We start from the raw sequence: 22,001 nt of genomic DNA, 5'->3' as shown, positions 1-22,001 counted from the left end.
TGGGGGACAAGAATGTGTAGCCCCCCTGGGCTGTTGCTCAGGCATTATTCCTGGCTCAGTACTCTAGATCAACCTTGTCTGACACTATGGAGTGCCGAGATCCAGGGTTGAACTCCTGGCAATATGAACCCTGATGTTGGTGAGGAAGGAAACCTTGAGTTCAGGATCCTGCTATGAAGCATCATTCCTGCCTCACCCATGGAAAAGCTCTTTGATTTATTTTTATTTTTTGTCCGCAGAGTTAATGGGTTTATTCCTGACTCTGCACTTGACCATCACTCTGCAGAGTCTCGCATCCTCCCTTCAGCCATATTTCTCCTCATTAAACTAATTGTACTTTCAAAGCCTCCTTGTCTGCAGACTCCTTGGCTTTGTGGATCTAAGAGGAAATGAGAACAAAGGATCTTTCTGGAAGCCAAAGCTGAGCTTTGTCCTTGGGCTCTTGAGACTTGGAGAGTCATTTTTACCTGCACTAGGAGGAATTTTCTTTAGGGTGAAAAGTGAATGCTGATAACTACAAGCACAGTATTGAGTCACTCATTCAACCATAAGTTTTCTATCTTGCTTCTTGGGCACTGTCAGAGTCAGGCTTTGGAGTTCGGTTGAGCTGGTGTGTGATTAGTATTTGGGACCCAACCCATAGTGGATTTTACAGATCCTGCTGGTTCTGTCCTGGATATTGGCCTTGGAAGGACTTTGTGCAAGTTGTAGCTCCAAAAACCTATAGAATAGTGTCCACAGGGCATGTTGGCTGATCTGACTTCCTTACAGTGATAACTGGATTGTCTTCTGGGCATGCCTATGGAGAGAAGGACATGGAGGATGGTTTCTCCCAAGGCATGGAGAGATCCTTGAGTCTCTAGGGTCCTGGGGTCCTGCCTTCAGCTTATATCCCAGGTTGCAGTTGTCCCTGACTCATCCTGCGTGGCTGCTCAAGATGCCCTGACTTGGGCCCAGAGAGATAGCACAGCGGCATTTGCCTTGCAAGCAGCCGATCCAGGACCAAAGGTGGTTGGTTCGAGTCCCGGTGTCCCATATGGTCTCCCGTGCCTGCCAGGAGCTATTTCTGAGCAGACAGACAGGAGTAACCCCTGAGCATCGCCGGGTGTGGCCCAAAAACAAAAACAAAAAAAAGAAAAAGAAAAAGATGCCCTGACTTTCCCTGATGTAAGTGTGAGCTTCTTCAAGAATGAATGACTGTACCTGGAAGATTATTAGAGGAAGCTCTACAGAAACATGATACTAGAGATCTACTAGCACCTGCAGGCCATAGATGAGAGCCCCCTGGGGTGCCTGTAACGACCAATCCCCTGGTAGATTGAACCTGAGTTGACCACATTCAAGGTAAAGGGAATACCAGAGTGCTATTGGTTTGGCTTTGTGACTTAAGTTCTCTTCGTGATTTTATAAGTGCCAGAGGGCAGCAGAGACTGGGGTAACCCCATTGCTTCTTGGGGCATTATGTGGGACAGAATCTAATCTGAGACTCCTGCATGCAAGCTATCTTCCCCAATTCATTGCTTCCAATCCTGGGCACTGTTTTATTGTTTTGTTTATTTTTCTGTGAAGGTCGCACCTAGCAATTCCCAGGGCTTTTGTGCCTGACTGGCGCAAGCAGTAGGGCATTTGCCTTGAACAAGCTAACCTAGGAAGGACTGGGGTTCGATTACCCGGTGTCCAATATGGTCCCCAAAGTCTGGAGCGATTTCTGAGTGCATAGCCAGGAGTAACCTCTGAGTGTTACCGGGTGTGCCCCCCCGCCAAAAGAACGAGAATGCTGGCCTTCAACATGAAGGGAATAGCAGATGGCACAGATGGCGTCCAGAGCTTTCATCCTGTATGAATCGTAGCAACCCCGATTTCCCTGAGTTTCCAGCTCTAACCATCTTGCACCATCCTCTGCAAGAAGCTGAGTTTTGTCCTTGGGCTCTTGCGCCTTGGAGAGTCGGGTATCAATCTCCTCTTTCAAGTCCTTGGGGCCCACGGGGATACAAGGGCCCCTCGCGACTGACTTCATTGCAAAGTGCAGGACCTGCCTCTCAACAAAGATGCACAGCAGCACAAGCACCAGCTCCAACTAGCATGACAACGTTCACCCTGGCCCACCAGTGACTGTCGGGAGCCGTATCCCAGTCCCACCCTCGCCGCCTGGCTCTTTTCTCTCTCGCCTGGCTCCCGCAGAGCTCCTCGGGGAGGTCGCCCAGGGAAACGTCCAGGACTCTGCCTGAAGACCAGGCGACGCCAAAGGGCGGGAAAAGTGTGACTTCTGAGCTCTTGGTTGGATTTTGGGGGGGAATTTGTTGATTAAAAGGGTAGCCTAGGGGCCGGAGAGATAGCATGGAGGTAAGGCGTTTGCCTTTCATGCAGGAGGTCATCGGTTCAAATCCCGGCATCCCATATGGTCCCCCGTGCCTGCCAGGAGCAATTTCTGAGCCTGGAGCCAGAAATAACCCCTGAGCGCTGCCGGGTGTGACCCAAAAACCACAAAAAAAAAAAAAAAAAAAAAAAGGTAGCCTAATATTTCCTCCTCTCTGTAGCCTAATATCACCCTTTCTCTCAGCCACGTTGCTCCCCAGGGATTGGGACGACTCAACCAAGTCCAGCAGGTGACATTCATCCAAGCCCAACGGGGTCAGTCCCAGCACCTGGCCCTTTAAGACAGGCGTGTGTGTGTGTGTGTGTGTGTGTGTGTGTGTGTGTGTGTGTGTGTGTGTGAGATGACACCCCACTGGGGCTTTGTGAGCTGTGACGTCACCACATCTGGGTCTTTGTCTCCGGGCTGGAAGCGCCCAGGGGCCGCCATTGTGCACTTGGACGGTTGTTGGCAGTTTCCTCGGCTCTTGGGAGTCCGAAGGGCGACTCTCTTCCGGGCTGCCGAGGGGGCCCCCTGAGCCTCGAGGTCCAGGGTCTCCGTGAGCGGCGGTGGAGTCCCGGGGAGGCTCTGGGAGGCGGCCCAGAGACGGGATGGACCAAGGAAGCGCACACTTGGGTCTTGTTGCTCCCATGTCTGGGGATGAACCAGGGACCAGGAGGACGGGAAAGAGACAGTTGGGGTCCGATGCCTTTTCGCAGGTGACCTCCCTTCTGTCTTGTCGCTGCAGCCCATATCGGGATGTTTCTAAAGTTCGACTCTGGGGTCCACCCTTGGGGGTGCTCAGGGCTGCTGCTTGGCTCTGGCTTGGGGATCACTCCAGGCAGCCCCCAGGGGATCTTATAGGGTGCAGGGGATCGAATCAAGTGGGTGGGGGCGAGTACTTTAGAAAGGTTTGATTTGGGGATGGGGAATTGTGTGAAATATATGCTAATTTTGGGTGAGTGGAGAGTTGGGCCTCAACTACCGGGATGCAGGGGTACTTGGGGCCTGATGGGCAAAAGCCTTCCTGGATATTCTTTAGTCTCCTCGCCCAAGACCTGTTGGGTGAGAAGCTCCAAGCGTCAGGCACAGGTTACATCATGGTCCTTTGTAAGCTCTGGGGATAAAAGGATAATTTTGCTTTACAACTCACTCTTTGGCTCTTTTCACAGATGTTTCCTCAAGTTGGATGCCAGGTTCAGATGTGCTGTGCTAATCAGGTTTAAGATCAAGCAGGACCCACAAGACGGCGCTGAGAGTTACTTGTGATGACCAGTTTATAAGGTAACCTTGGTCCTAGGAGGGCAATCCCAGGTCCAATATCCACTCCCCTGGCAGGTTTGTCACCTTTGGGTCCCTATGGTAGTGTCACTTCTGGCCAGAAAATAGCATGAATCCCCTAGTCTGTGTGGGGCACCTGGAGGATCTGGTGTTCAGGCTATAGAGAGCCTGTGTTCCTGTTCCCATCACAGCTTCTCTAACTCAGAGTATCTGGCTCCATTTCCCCAGGTTGAAAGAAGCTGGTGTCCAGGGCTTGGACCATCAGGGCGTTTCTGGCAACAGTGCTGTCACTTCCAGTCAGGGCAGAATAGCAGCTGCTCACGGCTGTGACTTTTCTCCAGGGCTAACTGAACAGGTCTTTACTGCTGCTATTAAGAAATAATTCAGGAGGGAGAAGATGGAAACAAACACTCTGACATCCTGTATCCAGTTAGGAGTGAGTATGGGCACAGAAAGGGACAGGGTGGGGGACAGGAGTGTGCAGCCCGTCAGTACAGAGGGTTCCAGAGATGTTTTAGGAAGGAATCTCGCACGCTGGATTGACTCCAGTCAGTACCACTGACCTCTTCTGTTAGAGCCTCTTATGTCCTTGTCTGTTGTGTTTGTTTTGGGTTCCACACCTGATGGTGCTCAGGCCTTACTCCTAGTCAGTGCTCTTGGGCCACCCTTGTCAAGTCTCAGACACTATAGAGTGCTGACCCAGGGTGGAACTCCTGGAAATAAGGACCCTGATGTTGGCGAGGCAGGAGACCTTGATCTGAGGATTTCTGCCATGGAGCATCATTCCTGCCTCACACATGGAAAAGCACGTTGATTTATGTTAATGTTTTGTCCCCACACTTAATGGGTTTATTCCTGACTCTGCACTTGACCTTCACTCAGCAGAGTCTTGCCTCCTCCCTTCAGCCATATTTTTCCTCAGTAAATTAGTTGTACTTTTGAAGCCTCTTATCAGCAGGCCTCCTGGCTTGGTGGCACTAAGTGAAATGAGAGCAAAGGATTTTTTGGGAAGCTATAGTTATTTGGAATTTGGTCGTTTTTTACCTGTAATAGGATGGATCTGTTTCAGGGTGAATTGTGAGTGCTGATAACAAGAGTGCAGATTTGAATCACCCACTGAACCATGAATTTTCCTTCGTATTCTTTTTGCATTGTGCAGAGACTGGCATGGGGATGGATTGGAATGGTATGTGTTTACCATTTTGGGCACCTCCCAGAGTAGACTTTACGGATCCTTCTGGTTCTGTGCTTGGGTTTGACCTTGCTGTGTGTGTGCATAAGTTCACCTCAAGAACATTCTAGAATAGTGTCCACAGATCATGTTGGCTGATGGGACTTCCTCGAAGTGAATCTCTTAGCCCATCTTCTGCGGGTGTTGTCGGTAGAGAGTACATGGATACCGGTTCCTCCCAAGGCAAGGGGCTTTGTCCTTGAGTGTCTAGGGTCCTGGGTATCCTGCTTCAGTATAGATTCCAGGTGCAACTGTCTCTGACCCCCTCCTGTGTTGCTACTCAGAATGCTGTGACCTTCCCCGATGTAGCTGTGAGCTTCTCCCAAGATGAATGGCTGTGCCTGAACCCCTCTCAGAGGAATCTCTACAGAAACGTGATGCTAGAGACCTACCAGCATCTGCAGGCCATAGGTGAGAGCTCTGCTGGGGCATCTGTGAGGGCCGATCTGATAGGTTGAACCTGGGCCAACCTCAGGCAAGACAAAGGGCCTACCACAGTGCTGTCATTCTTGTCTTGTGTAAAAGTCTCTTCATAAGCTCATAAACACCAAATGGCAGTCAGAGACTGGGGCAGCCCCATTGCTTCCTGGAAAATTATGTGGGAAAGGGATCTCATCTGAGGCTCTTGCATGCAAACTCTGTTCCCCAATTCATTGCTTCCTATCTTGGCCAGAGTTTAACTGTTTTGTTTATTGTTTTGTGTTGGACCATACTTAGCATTTCCCAGGGATTTTGCCTGCTTATGCCTGTACTCAGAAACACTGCTGGGGTAGAGAATAGCATAAAAGACAGGTTGTTTGCCTTGATAAAAGCTAACCTGGGTTCAATCCCCAGCATCCCAATGATCATCAGAGGCTTTCTAGAGTCAGTTCTGGTCACAAGGCCCAGAGTAATTTCTGAGCATCGCCAAGTGTGGCCCAAAATCAATAAAGAGAAAACTACTTTGGGCATAACGAATCCTATATGTGGTTCCAGTGTCCTTATCGTTCTCAGTCTATGCAAGGCAAGTACTTGCCCCACGGTACTATTGTTCAAACCCTTAATATTTTTTTGTTTTGTTTTTTGGCCACACCCAGCAGCACTCAGGTGTATCTCCTGTATAAGCACTCAGAAATTAGGCAGGCTCTGGGGGTCAAATGGGATGCCAGGGATCGACTTGTGTGGGTTGGCTGTGTGCAAGGAAATGCCTTATTGCTGTGCTATCACTCTGGCCCCCGACCCCTTATTTTTGTAAGACATGATTGGTCTTGCAAACCTTAGTACTGGTTGAGATTACTTCTAGCTCTGTATTCTGTGTTCATTTGACAAAGGGCTCAGGGAACTATAGAGAGTACCAAGATTGATGCATTTTGTCCGAGTCTGAGCCCATTTTTGTCCTATTGCTGCCTCCTTGTTGGACACTTCAATTTCAATCTGGTCTCGTCTATGCAGTAAGTAATGTGCATATGCAGAGCAGAGGTTCTGTTCTTTATCTGTTCCGTGATTCAGCCTCTTACATTAGGGACCCAGAATACACCTGAGGTGCTATCCTCTTCCCTGCCTTTTACCTATGAATGAAACCTCTTTGCCAGGGCATTGTGGGGTGAAGCCTGCGCTGATCTCCTGGTTGGAAGGAGGAGACCTCGGAAGGCTGCAGAGAGGCATGTTTCCAGGTAAGTGTGGCAATAATCCCCTGACTCAGACCTACAGAAATGTGGGTGATGAGCACTTTCTGTCAGGCTACTGGATCGGGGTGGTTTTTTTTTTTTTTTTCCATTCCCATTCACTGCCTTTGCTGCTAAGTTCTGGAGTTTGGCTGTTTTGTCGTTGCTCTTTCTGGTTCCCTTTCTGTGGATGGTTAAAACAAGCTGAGATTCTGTGTCTTTATCTACCATCTGTGCTCTCTGTCTGGTTGCAGAGCCCCATGTTGGGGTACCCTTCTCAGCAGTACCTGGATGTCCCTCTGACCAGTTTTCCTATACTTCCCTTCACCATGAACTTTAGCAGGGTATTTGGGATTCCAAACAAGGGACTCGTTTTTCCTATTTTTGATACCTACTTATTGGTGCTGTTAGGGTTTAATCCTGGCTCTTCAGATTAGGTCCTAATGGTCTCAGGTGCCATTATGGGATGCTGGAGGTGAATGTAGTCCACCACTTGGAAGGTCAACACCTTCTCTGCTATACTATGTATTGACATGATTATTTTCAGGGATACACCTGATTGTGCTCAGGGGTTACTCTTGGCTGGCAGGCCTATATAGGAAGCCGGGGATTGAAACAGAGTCTGTCCTGTCACCCGAGTGCAAGCATACACCCTATTACTCTGCTTCCACTCTAGCCCCAAACTGTAAGAAATTTTATATTTGTTGTATGGAATGAATCAGTTATGCTAAGAGTTACTCTTGATCTGCACAAGCTAATTACTCCTTGCATGTCTTTAGGGAGTATATGAGAAGCCAAGAATAGAACTCAAGTCAGCTAGTTTCAAATAAAACTCCCTCACCGCTGGGCTTTCAATCTGTACCACTAAACATGTTTAATCTGTTGCCAAGGGAAAGCTGAACTGAGCTATTCACTGCAATCCTTCTGACTTCTCTTTTCTCTAAGCTGATTTAGTACCTTAAAACATGTATTCACTCCATCACTTTTGTTGCATTCAACTAGGACTCATTCAAATAATATTTTTGGGGAGGATGTTGGGACACAACCCATGGCAGTCAGGGTTACTCCTGGCTCTGCACTTAGACATTGCTCTTGACAGGCTCCAGCAACCATGTAGGATACTGGCAATTGAACCCAGTCCATTCTGGCTTGGCCACGTGAAAGGAAAATGCCCTATCACTGCTATCTGTTTGGCCCATTCAACTAATTCTTCTTTTTTTTTTTTTATATTATGTTTTTGGGGCAGACCTGGTGACACTCAGAGGATTATCCTGGCTATGCTCTCAGAAATTGATCTTGGGTTGGTGGACCATATAGGAGGCCGGGAATTGAACCCAGATCCATCCTGGGTCAGCCACATGCAAGGCAAACACCCTACTGCTGTGCTATGGCTCCGGCCCTAGCCCATTCAACTAATCCTTTTTTTTTTTAAGCCAGTCAAATTGAGCAGTGGGGGGTTATATACCACTTTTTATGATACTAACATTAATAAGTTCTGATAAACCACTGCCATCAGACCAGCCTCATTAAACTAATTCTAAGATTGCATATTTCTGTTGATTTTAGATGGTGGACCACAAGTTCCGATAGTGGAATTTCAGCAATTTCCTTTTGGAATGGAATATCCAAAAAATTGTAAGCTGGTAAGTGTGGCAAGTTCCAATTCATTATTAAGATTGTGGTAGTTGGATACTCAATGCTGCAAGCACATAGTATTTGTAAATTGGTGTGCCGGCCAGGAGCTTCAGTTTATTCCTGGTCGTGGAAAGGGTCTGCACCTGAAAAGGAAATGGATGGGAAAAAGGGGACCACCAAGGATTCTGATTATGGTGTTGATTTATTTTTGAAATGCCATAACTTATATAGTTTTTACACAAAGGGAGGAGGAGACAAGCATACATTTGTCATCATTCAGTTCAAAAGGTTTGGCATGTGCCTGTTAATTTTTTTTTAATTTTTTATTTTTAATTATGAGAACAAAGATGCAAAGAAAGAGGACAAGGTAAAGTTACAGTGGAAGGACAATCACCCATAACATAATTCTCAGAAGTCCCCTTGCTGATATCTTAACTTTGAACTTTCAGCCAAAGAACATTAAAATAAAACAGAATCCATGTACAATTACTTTGTCCCTCAAGTCCCCAGATTGTAACACATAATATTTCTTAACAGCACACGAGGCAATCTAAAGCCATAAAACTTACGTAACTCCTTAAACATTAGAGGCATAGTATTTTTTACATTTCCATGTATATGCATATTAGCTTAAGTTAACCTCAGATTTTAAGTGGGTTTTTTTTTTTAAGGATTAGAGTCAAAGGAGCACAGTAAAAACAGTGTTAAAGTGGCAATTGTTGTTTGCATAGGCCCACCAAAATATGAGGGTCATGGAAAGGAATAACCTTGGCCTAAATACAAAGAGACCCTACCCCTGAAGTTTCCTGGTATAAGACCAACTCTAGGCTCCAGGAAAGTTAGATCGTCCAGTCCAAGACATTGTCGTAGTGCCAACACACTTTTCACAGTCTCTGTTTTTGGTATCATGTTTCTGTATTAAAGATTCTGGATTCTGCATATCCTACATTGAAGTCAGGAAGTGGAGCGTCCTCTCGTTTCACCTCACCATTAAAGGGCAATGCAGGAAGCCCTGTCCTGTAAGCAGGTTGTTGTTGTTAAGTCTTCTCAGTGTTAAGGGAAGTCTCTTTTGAGCAGGTCGATGTCTGAGCAGTGGTAGGGTCTTCCATGATAGAGGATTGCTTCCAGGTGATGTTATAGACAAACTTGAATGTTTCGGAGATGGCTTCCTTGCTTCAGGGGTGAATGGAAAATGCCCTTTTTTCTGAGGCCTGTGCCAGGTCATTATGTCAATGTTCAGGGTGTAAGGTCCCTTTGCACTACAAGATTTGTGTATTCCAATCTCTATTAGATAGGATCTTATTTGTATGTATAGTATTTTCCCATTTTAATGTGCCTATGCAAAAAAGGAGCAATGCCACGTGGTGTTATTGGTGCATATGGGGGCTATAAGAACAAGTCCAACTAGTAAGACTTACAGTTGTCAGAGAAAAAACACAAAATATTCTAAAGAAATACGTGTCCATTTTATGTCTTTTGAAACAGTTTGGGGTTGTTACACACAATGCACGGTTTTAGTCTGTGATTAGGATTGTGCAATACTGAAGTTAAAAAGAGTAATGTGGGTTAGTGATGTTTGGGGGTGGTGAGAGAGTTAAGGAGTATAAATGAGCTTTGTAGGGGTGTGGGAAAGGGCAGAATACAAAATGGATATTCTGGATATGCAAAATATAACATAAAGATAAGGGATATGGGCCCGGAGAGATAGCACAGCGGTGTTTGCCTTGCAAGCAGCCGATCTAGGATCAAAGGTGGTTGGTTCGAATCCCGGTGTCCCCTATGGTCCCCCGTGCCTGCCAGGAGCTATTTCTGAGCAGACAGCCAGGAATAACCCCTGAGCATCGCCGGGTGTGGCCCAAAAACAAACAAACAAAAAAAAGATAAGGAATACTCTTAATATATGCAGTGCGCGCGGGGGCACTAGCCCCCGCATGGTTTCCCATATGCAGAGTGGTCAGAAATTGCCAGTGACAAACTTAGCGCAACCGAGCAAATCTCAGCACACCCCAAGTTAGGACCAACCATTTCTGGTCGCCTGGGCTGCCACCCCAGAAGGCCTGGAGGCCGGGGGCAGAAGAGGGGAAGGCTGGGGGCCTATCAAGGCTCCCAGTGCACTTAAGTTAGGGAGAAGGACTTCCACATGCCGGCTAGAGCTAGCCTCCAGCTCAAGAGAGGATCGAGAGAGAGCCGGAAGCCAGGATCTGCCCACCCCACACCCTGTGCCCTTCCCACCCTAGAGCTGAGGGAAGGGCGGGGAAAGCTTGGGACCCCATCCAGGAGGGACCCCCCGACACCCACCTTGTCTGGCCGCCTGGGCTGCCACCCCTGAAGGCCTGGGGCAGAAGAGGGGAAGGCTGGGAGCCTATCAAGGCTCCCAGTGCACCCATGTTAGGGAGAAGGCCTTCCACATGGGGTCTCCCCTAACCCCATGCTGGCTAGAGCTAGCCTCCAGCTCAAGAGCATGCCTGTTAATTTAATACAAGTTTCCTGAGGAATATCCTATTATCACACCAAATGAATCTGGCTCCTTACAGTTCTCCCTCTCTAGTATAGTAAAGCGGAAGGGCAGTACAAAGTTATGGGCAATGTACCTGTCTTAGGCTACCTGGGTTGCTACCACAAGGGGCACCTGAGAGAGGGACAAGTGTTGCATCCACCTTGTGGGCCCAAGCTAATCCCGTCGTGGGCAATATTGCAGCCAGTCCCACCAGGGAGAAGCCTGATCTGCAAGTCTGAAATTCTTCAAAATCTATAGATTCAGATGGAACGACAGCCAATTGCTGGTAATGAACTGCTACATGCTTTTTTGTGGCACTGTCCTCTTGATGTTTAACAAAATCTGTTAATTTTCTAAATGCCGATGGCCCAAATGAGATAAGGCAGAGAAAACCCAATAAGGGTCCCATAATGTTGGGAACGAGGGTAGTGAGCCATGGAGAAGTTGAAAACCAATTTTTGTACCAGGACTCACTTCCATTCCAGGAATGATTCCATTCCTCAAGGCTTTTTTCTAGCTCTTTAACACTATTTCTAACAATACCAGTCTTTATAAAAACAGCATTCTTCCTTGAGGGCCGCACAGACTCCCCCCTCTTTGAAAAAGGCGAGGTTGAGACCGCGACGGTTTTGCAAAACCATTTCTGTGCAAGGAAGAACAGTGATTGTTCAAGAGCATTAAGACCAGTTTGAGGGGCCAGGAAGGTGGCACTAGAGGTAAGGTGTCTGTCTTGCAAGCACTAGCGTAGGACGGACCGCGGTTCCATCCCCCGGCGTCCCATATGGTCGCCCCAAGCCAGGGGCGATTTCTGAGCACATAGCCAGGAGTAACCCCTGAGCATCAAATGGGTGTGGCCTAAAAAACAAAACAAAAAAAAAATGACCAGTTTGAACAGTTTTGATGTCTTGCTGAACCTTTAGGGAGAGAAAGTCAAAGTTTTGTTGAGAAGTAACTAGGGCAGCAATGCCAGTGCTAGTGCCCACAGCACCAAGACCGAGAACAGCAGCAGGAGTAATGGCTAGAAAGGGCTTTGGGGGAGTGATACCAGAGAAAGTCATTGGGGGAACGAATAGTGAAATGGGGGAGAAGAACAACAAGGACACAGTAATCATGATCCTTAAGGAAAGAAGGAACAATAATGTGGGGGTTAGGCCAGAGGAGCAAGCGAAGAACAGAAGTGCAGGGGCAATGAGATATAAGGATTGAGGAGAGACAAACAGGTTCAAGTTCCAGAGGGAGGAGCATAAGGGGGCCAAGGAGACAAAGGCTTGAGCCAACAACTTGGCCGAGGGTAATGGAAGCAGGGTGATCAAAATCCCAATGGAGGGAAGAAGATGTATTGGAAAAGAGTAAGTTGTCAGAGAAAGAAGCAATGCCTTCATAAAAAGGTGGTTGATCAGAGAAACAAATCCAACAGTGATCATAATGGTGGTCAGACAAAGTAACGGCAGAGGCATTAACCAGATCAAACAATAGTTGTGCAGAGGAAGGGGGCACAAGGGGCATGGTGGGGTGAAAGTAGGGGGAAGGAGTGGAAGAAGGGAAAGGGGTGCAGGGAAGAAAGGGGGAAGAAGGAGAAGAGGGGGAGGAAGAAGGGAGCGGTAAAGGACAGGGCAGAGAAGGGGTGGGGGTCATGAAAGAATGGATTAGGGCCAACAGCAATGTGTTGGTATTGGGGAAAGGATTGTTGAAGGCGAATGGTGAAAAGAAGTCCAGCTGCAGAAGGCTTTCTGTAAAGTCTGAGTCCCCATGTAAGACCAGTGGAAAACTTAGTATAATTGTATCGGGCTTTGTCAGTAAAGGAGATCAAAAGGGGATTACGCCAGGCATGAGCACATTGTCGAGCAGTCTGGGGACCCAGAGTTTTCTTTTTGACAGTAATGTAGTCTGAATTGGAGGTAGGATTCCGGTAACCATCCCCAGTGGTTTCACAGCCCCATGAGGCACAGAAAAAGTCAGAAACGTCTCCACACTTGTAATTCCAGGAACGAGGATGGTGATGTCCGGGGCAAACATAGATGGCAGTTTCACTGATGTCGGAATGACCGTTGGTGTTGCCACAGTTTGACGCTTCAGAAGCAAAGGCAAAGGCAGAGGCAACATGAGCCGAGGGGGGTTATTTAGGGTTGCCCATGACAGCAGTAACATTGACCTGGCGTGGTTGAGGCCATAAATGAGCGGGAGTGCCCCACCAAGGTCCGGCGCAGAGGGCGAGTGCGCAGAGGTCGACTTCCAGTGTACGGAACCTGGGGAGCGCTGCAATAGTTGTGGAAGAGTTGACAATATCACCAGCCTGGTTGATAACTTGCCAGGTATAATTGTAGATTTGATATTTGCCTGGAACTTTGGCGGCAGTGTCAGCCATCAGGAGGTGGAGGAAAGGCAGCTCAAAAAGAAGCAGAAGAGCTGGAAGGAGAGGAGGTGGCATCCGCACTCGCAGCTGGAGTATCGGGGTTGGTTGGAGGGCTTGTAGCAGCATATGAAAGAGTAGGGTTAACCTCAGGGCAGAGAACTCTGGGTGAGTTAAAGAGCTTGATATGGCATTCAGGGAGCCAACGAGTATTGTTGGAAATGGGGTCGTGGACACAGGCATGTCCTTTGCCCCAAATGAGGACTGGGTGAGGTCCTTGCCAGGATCCTGTAAGTGGATCCTTCCAAAGGACTTGTTTAAATGAGGTGGCAGTGACAGTGTGCCAAAGTCTGTCCGCGGCAGATTGGCCATCTTGATCATAAGAAAGAAAATTAAGAACAAAAAGGGCATGACTGAGCAAGGGGCGGGGGTTGCCCTTGCGGGGATAGAAGGAAAATTGATTGGAGGAGAGTTTAGTTAGCATGGTTTTAAGAGTTTGATTGGCCAGTTGGGTTGTGGGGAATGCCAAAGATTTGTTTGATGTGCATTGCAGCACAGAAGGAACGAAATTTTGAACTGGTGTATTCAGGGCCATTGTCCATTGTAATGGCTGAGGGTTTGGGCAAAACAGAGAGGCAATGTAAAACATGGGAAATAATATGTGCAGTACTTTCGCCTGTTTGAAGAGACGCACAGAGAAAACCACTGTAGGTATCCACAGTAACATGAATGTATTTGAGGGACCCAAAAGAGGTAAGGTGAGTAACATCCATTTGCCAGAGCTCACCAGGGGTGAGGCCACAGGGGTTCACTCCTAGGTGTGGCTCAGGCAAGAAGGAAAGGCAGGTTTTGCACTGCTTAACTATGTCTGGCCTGCTCACGATTAATCTTGAAATGAAGGCGTAAGGTTTGAGCATTAAGGTGATGAAGAGAATGCTCTTGTGTGGTCAGTACAACAGGATCAGATTGCACCGTAACTGGAAAAGTCTGTGTGGCAGCATCAACAAAAGAATTTCCTTCAGTGAGGGGTCCAGGAAGAGTGGAATGAGCCCTGATGTGGGCAATGAAAAAAGGGGGAGGTGCGGGAAAGAATGAGCCGCTGTATGTGGGAAAATAGAAGAGAGGCATTGGTTGATGGTTTGATGAAAGGGACCGTTTCTAACAGGGGGACAGAGGTGGCTATATAGGAACTATCTGTATAGAGATTAAAGGGTTCATGGACCGTGGAGAAAACTTGCACAAGTGCTGCAAGTTCCACTAGTTGTGCCGAGGAATAAGAGGTTTGGAAGGAGAAAATTTTTGCATTAACTCTATAGGCCACTTTGCCATTAGAGGAACCATCTGTAAATATAAGAGCTGCGGCTGTAATGGGCTTGGCTTTAAATAGTGGGGAAGGCCACAGGCGTGAGTGTGAAAAACTGGATGAGCTTATTGGGGGGATAATGGTTGTCTAATCTTCCGGGAAAACCACAGACAAAGGCAGCCCAATCATCCACCATCTCCGTGAGCCACTGGACTTGGGCAGCCATGTTTAGAGTAACAGCAACATCAGGGAAACGGCCAAAAAGCCGAATGGCATGCTGGCAGCCAGCTTGCAGCAAGGAGACTACAAGTGAGGGATAAGAGGAGAATACTTTAGGGGGAGTGGCAGGTAAGTGTACCCAAAAAAGAGGATGTTCCTGCCACAAGAGGCCTGTGGGAGAAAATGAGGAAGAAAAAAACAGAAAAAACAAGGGTTTGTCAGGGGAAAAATATGAGACATGTTGTTGAGCAATGGCTTGCTCAACCAAGCGAAGAGCCTGTGGGGCAGCTGGTGTTAGTTGCCTCGGAGAATTAGGATTCGAGGGCCCCTTAATATCAAAAAGAGGTTTGAGTTGTTCAGTAGACAGGCATAGATAGGGTCTGAGCCAATTAATGTCTCCTAGCAACCGCTGGAAATCATTAAGTGTGGACAGGTGCTGTGACCGAATGGTGGCCTTTTAGGTGGTGATGCTATGTGGAAGGAGTTCAAACCCTAAAAAGAGCTGGGGGGGGGGAATTGCTGAATTTTCTCAGGGAAGATAGTATATCCTGTGGAGCGGAGGGTGGTTATAAGTGAGGAGGAAAGAGAGGAAAGTTCTGCCTTTGAGGGAGCAGCGAGAATATCATCATCCATATAATGAATGATATAGGCATGAGGGAAGGTGCTGTGAAAAGAGTCAATGAAAGAGGCAATGAACTTTTGACAGAGGGTGGGACTATTGGCCATGCCTTGGGGCAAGACCGTCCACTGTTCTCGGGGAGAAGGACCTGCACAATTAGTAACCGGGAGGCTGAAAGTGAAGCGCTCGCAATCATCTGGGTGAAAAGGAATGGAGAAAAAGCAGTCCTTAAGGTCGATAACAAGTTTTACAAAATGAGAGGGAATAGCTACCAGAGAAGGCAATCCTGGTTGGAGGGCACTCATTGGAGCCATGGTGGAATTGATAGCTCGGAGATCATGTAAGAGCCTCTATTTACCAGACTGTTTTTTGATGACAAAAATTGGGGTGTTCCAAGGAGAAGTAGGAAGTTGGAGATGTCCAGCGGCCAGCTGCTCCTACACAAGCAGTGAGGCTGCTTCTAACTTCTCCGAGGTGGGTGGCCTCTGATTCACCCAAACAGTCTTGTGGTCAAGCCAAGTGATCTTATCTGCTGTGGGAGTTGGGGGTGCAGGAAGAACCATGGCCGTTAGGGAAAAGGTTGGGGCTTAAAGCCCAATCCGGCTCGATCAAATTTGGGTATGGAGTTTAGTGCCTTGGTCATAACCTGTTCAGATTTATCAAGGCCTTTGCCGGGGACATAACTCTGATTAAACATCTGGTGGAGGACAGATTTGTTTTTACAGTTAACAAGGTAGACATTCATTTGTTCAAGAATATCTCTGCCCCAGAGATTAATAGGGAGGTCAGTAATGATGTAAGGTTGGAATGTGCCAATATCGCCGTCAGAGTCCTCCCAAGTTAAGATCTTGGCGCTCTGCTTAACCTTTTTGGGGCGGGCAACACTGGTAATGATGTCCCAGGTGGGGGCTAGAGGCCAAGAGGAGGGCCAGGTAGAAGGGGACATGCAGGTTGTGTCTGCACCAGTATCTAGAAGCCCTAAGAATTCTTGGCCCTCAATTTTGAGTGAAAGAAGGGGTCAGATGTTAGTGAGCGCTTGGATCCAGTAAATGTTGATATCAGAGGAACCAGGGACAGAATCGCCACGTTGGTGCTGCTGGGCAGGAAACGAAATGTTAAGGGGAAGTGGCAGCGACTGAGCCAGACGCTGTCCCTGGAAAAAGGTGACCGGGCCATATAATGTGGTGGCAAGGACCTTGATTTCTCTGGTGTAATCTGCATCAATGATGGAGGAGACGACTATGAGGCCCTTGATAGTTGTAGAGGCCCTGCCAAGAATGAAAAAGTAGACACCGGGGGAGGGGGGCGGTGGACCGAAGACGCCAGTGGGGATGACTTGGACACCATCTTGGGGGAAGATGGTGAGGGAGATGGTGGAATACAGATCAAAACCAGCACTGCTGGGGGAAGCCCGGGAGAGCATCGAGAAATCAAGATATGGTTTGGACGGGGAAGCTAATACTGGTTGGGGGGGGCCATATTCCATTGATGTTGGGTTAGAGGGGGATGTTGGGTTAGAGGGTTGCAAAGGTGTGGCATTTGAAAGCCCTGTTGTGGAAAGAAGGATTGGGACAATGTGGCCCAGACTAGGCCCCGTAGCCCGTTTCCCGACAGCGGCTGGAGAGGCTGACTGGTGATATCTGTTTTAGAGCAACAAAGATTATGGGACGGGCGGTGGCGCTAGAGGTAAGGTGCCTGCCTTGCCTGTGCTAGCCTTGGACGGACCGAGGTTCGATCCCCCGGCGTCCCATATGGTCCCCCAAGCCAGGAGCAACTTCTGAGCGCATAGCCAGGAGTAACCTCTGAGCTTTACCGGGTGTGGCCCAAAAACCAAAAAAACCAAAAAAAAAAAAAAAAAAACAAATAAAACCCAAACAAACCACAAAACAAAACAAAAAAAAAAAAACAAAGATTAGACCAATGAAAACCCTTTTTGCATCGGGGGCACACCGTGGAGGGTATAGCAGGACGCGTGGTGGAAGGGCCTGCAAGGGCAGCTCTGACTGGGGCAGTTGCGGGCAAAGTGACCTGGATTTTTGCAAAGGAAACAGGAGCGCCCTTGTTGTGGTGTGTTTTTATTTAAGACAGCTCCACCCGCAACTCCAACGGCTTGTGAAAAGCGAGTAGCAATGGGGTCAGCATCTTGACAGAGCCTAATCATCTCATTTAAAGTCTTATGAATATCTCTACAGGCAGAGTTTGCATTTTCATATGCAAGTCATTTCACCAGATCATTATCGCAAGCCTGTTCACCCAGGGTGCACTTGGTCTCTTCTGAAAGATGACTAATGAACTCAGTATAATGTTCCTGAGCATGCTGGATTATCTGGGAAATAGGTGTCAAGGGAGATCCCTTACAAGGGACGTCCCTCCAAGCAGCCATAGCGGTGGCATGAGTGAGTCCCAGAAGGTTATTAGGGAGTCGTGATTGTTCATGGCATAAGGGCTAACGCCACACATTTGCTCATAAATTTCTTGAGAGGAGTGTGGGAGCATAGGGTTAACATCAGCCAAGAAGCAACAGTGGTTCTCGAAGTGTGCTTGCCATCCCAGATATTGTGGGGGAGTGAGGACTGCCTCAGCTATCTTATGCCACTCTTGGCATAAAAAGACCCCCTGGGCAAGGCTATCTAAAATGCATTGTGTAAAGGGGGAGTTAGGGCCATATTTTTCCACGGCGCATGGAGATCTGCCAAGGTTTTATGCTGTAAATCACAGTATTCTCTCAAAAGCTGATTGGCGCGGTGCTCATTGCTGGGTGCAGGAGCTGGAGCTGGGGCTGGATCCGGGGCATGGGCTAGAGCCGAGGCAGGAGCAGTGCCAGCTGCCTCTTCTTCGTCCCCTCCATCCTCGGGAATGGGGGGCAGCCCAGCTTGACGGCAGCCAAGGCATTGTCAGCCAGGGCAGGAACTCCCTCCGGGACAGGGCTGGGAGAATGGGTAATAACGGGGAAGGTGAAAGCAGAATTAGAGAAATATTTGCTGTGTGAGAGTGAGCTTCCGCCTACAGTTCAGCGAGGTGGCAGAAGCGTGAGACATGGTTTTGAAGAGCAGTTTCCTGATAATGAAGTGGATCTGCTGCAAGATTAATAGGGGGAGGGTTTTTGGAATAAGTAGGAGGCAAAAGCGGCGGCGGAGGAGCAGAAGCAAGGGAACTCGGTGGCCGGTGGGAGTGACAGTAGCAGGTCGCCTCATCCTCATCCTCCAAATTGGCTGCATCACGCGGATCGAGGGGAAGGTCAGAGAGAACAGGATAGATCCTTTTTAGAGGAGGGAGTGAAGAGAGTTCTGAAAATGGGGAGACTTGACAGGAGTGACTAATGAGCGGGGCAGGGGAGGGAGGGGCAGATGGAGAGAAGTGGCGGAGAGCCACCGAAAGGAGATGTTTGTGTTTTGGATCAGTTTCTGCAGCTTCAATGATGTAACAAATGAGGCTCCAGTAAGAGGAGAGAATGTTAGAAATATTGTCATTATGAAGACCCTCCTCTGCAAGGAGGAGATTAATTTTGCCACGCTTGGCTACTAATCTGGGCTGTTTTCCCAGGACCACTAATAGAGAACCAAGGACATTTCTTATAAAGAGAATTCCAAGAGATGTTTCTTTTTAACTCATACCTTTTTCCTTGAGAGTTTGCTTGATGCCAGCTATAAACTGCGCCACTTTAGACAATTCTTGACCCATTCTTATAGGACACAATGAAAATTATGTGAGATCTTACCTTCTCCAAGCCTTCTGGAGAGGCCCCTAGGGTACTTTCGGTGTCCGGTGGAGAGCCATTTTCCACGCTGCACGTTGGGCGCCAACTGTGCCAGCCAGCAGCTTCAGTTTATTTGTGATCGTGGAAAGGGTCTGCACCTGAAAAGGAAGTGGGTGGGAAAAAGGGGACCACCAAAGATTCTGATTATGGCGTCGATTTATTTTTAAAATGCCATGACTTATATAGTTTTTACACAAAGGGAGGAGGGGCAATGCAAACATTTGTCAAGCATACATTTGTCATCATTCAGTTCAAAAGGTTTGGCATGTGCCTGTTAATTTAATACAAGTTTCCTGAGGAATATCCTATTATCACACCAAATGCTCTATCTATAGGTCTGAGTTTCCTGAGACAAAAGAGTGTGACCTTATGGTTCTTTTGATCTGCGTCAACTCATGGCCAGTTGGCACGTACACAATTCAACTAAAGGACAGGCCTGTTAGAAAATGGCAGTTTGCTACAAGATGGCTGTGCTTATGCCAAGATTGTGAGGAGAATCTGGCTCCCTACAAATTGGACCCTTTGGTTCAACCCTTTGATGTCCTTAATAATCTCTGCAGTGCAGAGTATCCTGAGAATTGGTTTGTGTTGCAGATCATCCCTGAATGAGGCTGGTGATGGTGGAATGAAGGATGAGATTCTTTCTCTTCCAGCTTGGACCACGCATCTGCCACGCTATTCAGTCAGCAGGTCTGAGAGTTCAAGATAGGGACGAGTAGAAAATTCACTGGCAGTCAGGCTTCAGGAGATAATTAGCTTTGTTCAATGAATAAGCCCCAGCCTTTCCCAGACCCTTGCTTTTATAAGCAAGAATCAGGTATCACCCTAGGGTTGGAGCAGAATACCAAGTAAGCAATAATCCAATATACTATATCACCAAGTCACACCATAGGGTGGGTCACAATTATTGATTAGGATAGAATCAGTAACACAACAGTTTAATGTCTAGCTTCTAATATAGTCCACTAAACCTGCCAGGATAGATTTCTGAGAGCAGAGTCAAGAATAAACTCTCAGCACCATTGCATGTGGCCCAAACAAAAAACAAAAACAAGGAAACAAATAAAAAACGAATGTGGAGAAATTCAAGGGAGAGACAAGTAACTCAACTAACCCTCTGCTGTTTCACAGAGAAACAGCCAGACCCAGTTGGATGGAGCTGATCCTGTGCTGCGTGCCACAGTCTGGAGGAAATTGTTCTGCCCATATCCCAATGGGAGTGAAGAATCAGGGGGCATCTGTTGTGAAGTGGACCAGAGTGAAGAGAGATTTCTTACGCCAGAGCCAGTGACCACTGTGCAAAACTCCCCTGAATCTGCTCTGCCCAGTCCCTGGACACAGACCACCACAGTGGGACCATTCTGGGAAATGCAAACAACTGTGTTTGCTCTGAGCCCCTTACAATCTCAGGCTAACCAGCACATTACCTGTGGAATGGAGCCACCTGAGTGTAAGCAATGTGGAGGGGACTTTCTGTGTGCCCTGCACCTTGCAGTTCCCTCAGACACCCTCAGTACAAAGGATACCCCTGAGGGTCTGCGGGGTGGATATGCCCTGAGTCAACCTTCATGCCAGAGAGACACTAAGGAAGTTCAGAAACGAGAGAAGCAAAATAAATGTAAGGAGTGTGGGAAGGTATTTTCTCAATCCTCAAGCCTATATAGGCACAAAAGAATTCATACAGGAGAGAAACCATATACATGTCAGGAGTGTGGGAAGGCCTTCATGCAATCCTCTGGCCTCCATAGGCACAAGAAAATTCATACTGGAGAGAAACCTTATAAATGTCAGGAGTGTGGGAAGGCCTTCACTCTATCCTCACATCTTAATAGTCACAAGAAAATTCATACTGGAGAGAAACCTTATACATGTCAGGAGTGTGGGAAGGCCTTCAATCAATCCTCACACCTTAATAGTCACAAGAAACTTCATACTGGAGAGAAACCTTATACATGTCAAGAGTGTGGGAAGACCTTCACTCAATTCTCAGGACTTCATATTCACAAGAAAATGCATACTGGAGAGAAACCACATGCATGTCAGGAGTGTGGGAAGACCTTCACTTTATCCTCACGCCTTAATAGTCACAAGAGAATTCATAGAGCAAACAAACCTTATACATGTCAGGAGTGTGGGAAGGCCTTCACGCAATCTTCAGTTCTTTATAGTCACAAAAAAATTCATACTGGAGAGAAACCTTATACATGTCAGGAGTGTGGAAAGGCCTTCACTCAATCCTCAGGACTCTGTATTCACAAGAAAATTCATACTGGGGAGAGACCTTATACATGTCAGGAGTGTGGGAAGGCCTTCACGCAATCTTCAGGTCTTTATAGTCACAAGAAAATTCATACTGGAATGAAAACTTATACATGTCAGGAGTGTGGGAAGGCCTTCACTCAATCCTCAGGACTCTATATGCACAAGAAAAGTCATACTGGAGAGAAACATTATACATGTTAGTAGTGTGGGAAGGTGTTTACTCAATCCTCAAGTCTTTATATATACAAGAGAATTATATTGGAGAGAAGTCTCATGCATGTCAAGAGTGTGGGAAGTCCTTCACTCTGTCCTCACACCTTAAGAGTCACAAGATAATTTATACAGGAGAGCAACCTTATATATGTCAGAAGTGTGGGCAAACCTTAACTCAATTATCAATTCTTCTCACATGAATATTCATACTGGAGACAAGGCTTGAACATGTAAGTATGTAAGGCAGTCTGTTGGTCTCCAGACTTCTCTAAGAACAAAAGAATGTATAATGGAGAAAAGGCTTATATCTGTTAGGTGTGGGAAGGCCTTCACTATCTTTAAGACTTATAAGCAGTAGAATATTAAAATAGGGAAAAAATTAAATGTACTTGTTGTTTTGGAATGTCTTCACTTACTTCCCAGACCTTATCAAACAGCGAACTTCATACCTGATACAAACCCTCTCCATATATATATATATGGATTGTGGGACGGTCTTCATTCATTCTTCAAGATTCACAGCTATTTAAATATCCATTATGGTCAGAAACCTTATACAAGTAAGAAATGTGTGAAGAGTTTCAGTTGATCATACCTTACTAGGCACTAAATCATTCATACTGAAGCGGAATCTTATG

General features: G+C 47.2%; 1 protein-coding gene and 1 long non-coding RNA gene across 2 annotated transcripts in view; both read left to right on the top strand.

The window, feature by feature from the left end:
• The window catches only part of LOC126031149 (zinc finger protein 383-like), a 207,696-nt gene extending 185,949 nt beyond the window's left edge, over nt 1-21,747 (top strand). The window contains exons 3-7 of the mRNA XM_049789435.1: nt 6,437-6,517; nt 8,075-8,151; nt 20,020-20,712; nt 20,797-20,833; nt 21,086-21,747. Coding sequence (XP_049645392.1) covers nt 6,437-6,517; nt 8,075-8,151; nt 20,020-20,712; nt 20,797-20,833; nt 21,086-21,351 — 1,154 coding nt within the window. The 3' untranslated portion in view covers nt 21,352-21,747. The remainder of the gene's footprint in view (nt 1-6,436; nt 6,518-8,074; nt 8,152-20,019; nt 20,713-20,796; nt 20,834-21,085) is intronic.
• LOC126031203 (uncharacterized) lies at nt 3,559-5,271 on the top strand. Its single transcript, XR_007503252.1, has 3 exons — nt 3,559-3,637; nt 3,976-4,070; nt 5,150-5,271. It is a non-coding gene; the product is annotated as an uncharacterized LOC126031203 (long non-coding RNA).
• Nucleotides 21,748-22,001: the final 254 nt, after the last annotated feature.

The sequence above is a fragment of the Suncus etruscus genome, chromosome 15 (assembly GCF_024139225.1).
Source record: "Suncus etruscus isolate mSunEtr1 chromosome 15, mSunEtr1.pri.cur, whole genome shotgun sequence".
Lineage (NCBI taxonomy): Eukaryota > Metazoa > Chordata > Mammalia > Eulipotyphla > Soricidae > Suncus > Suncus etruscus.
This window is presented reverse-complemented; position numbering and strand designations above follow the sequence as displayed.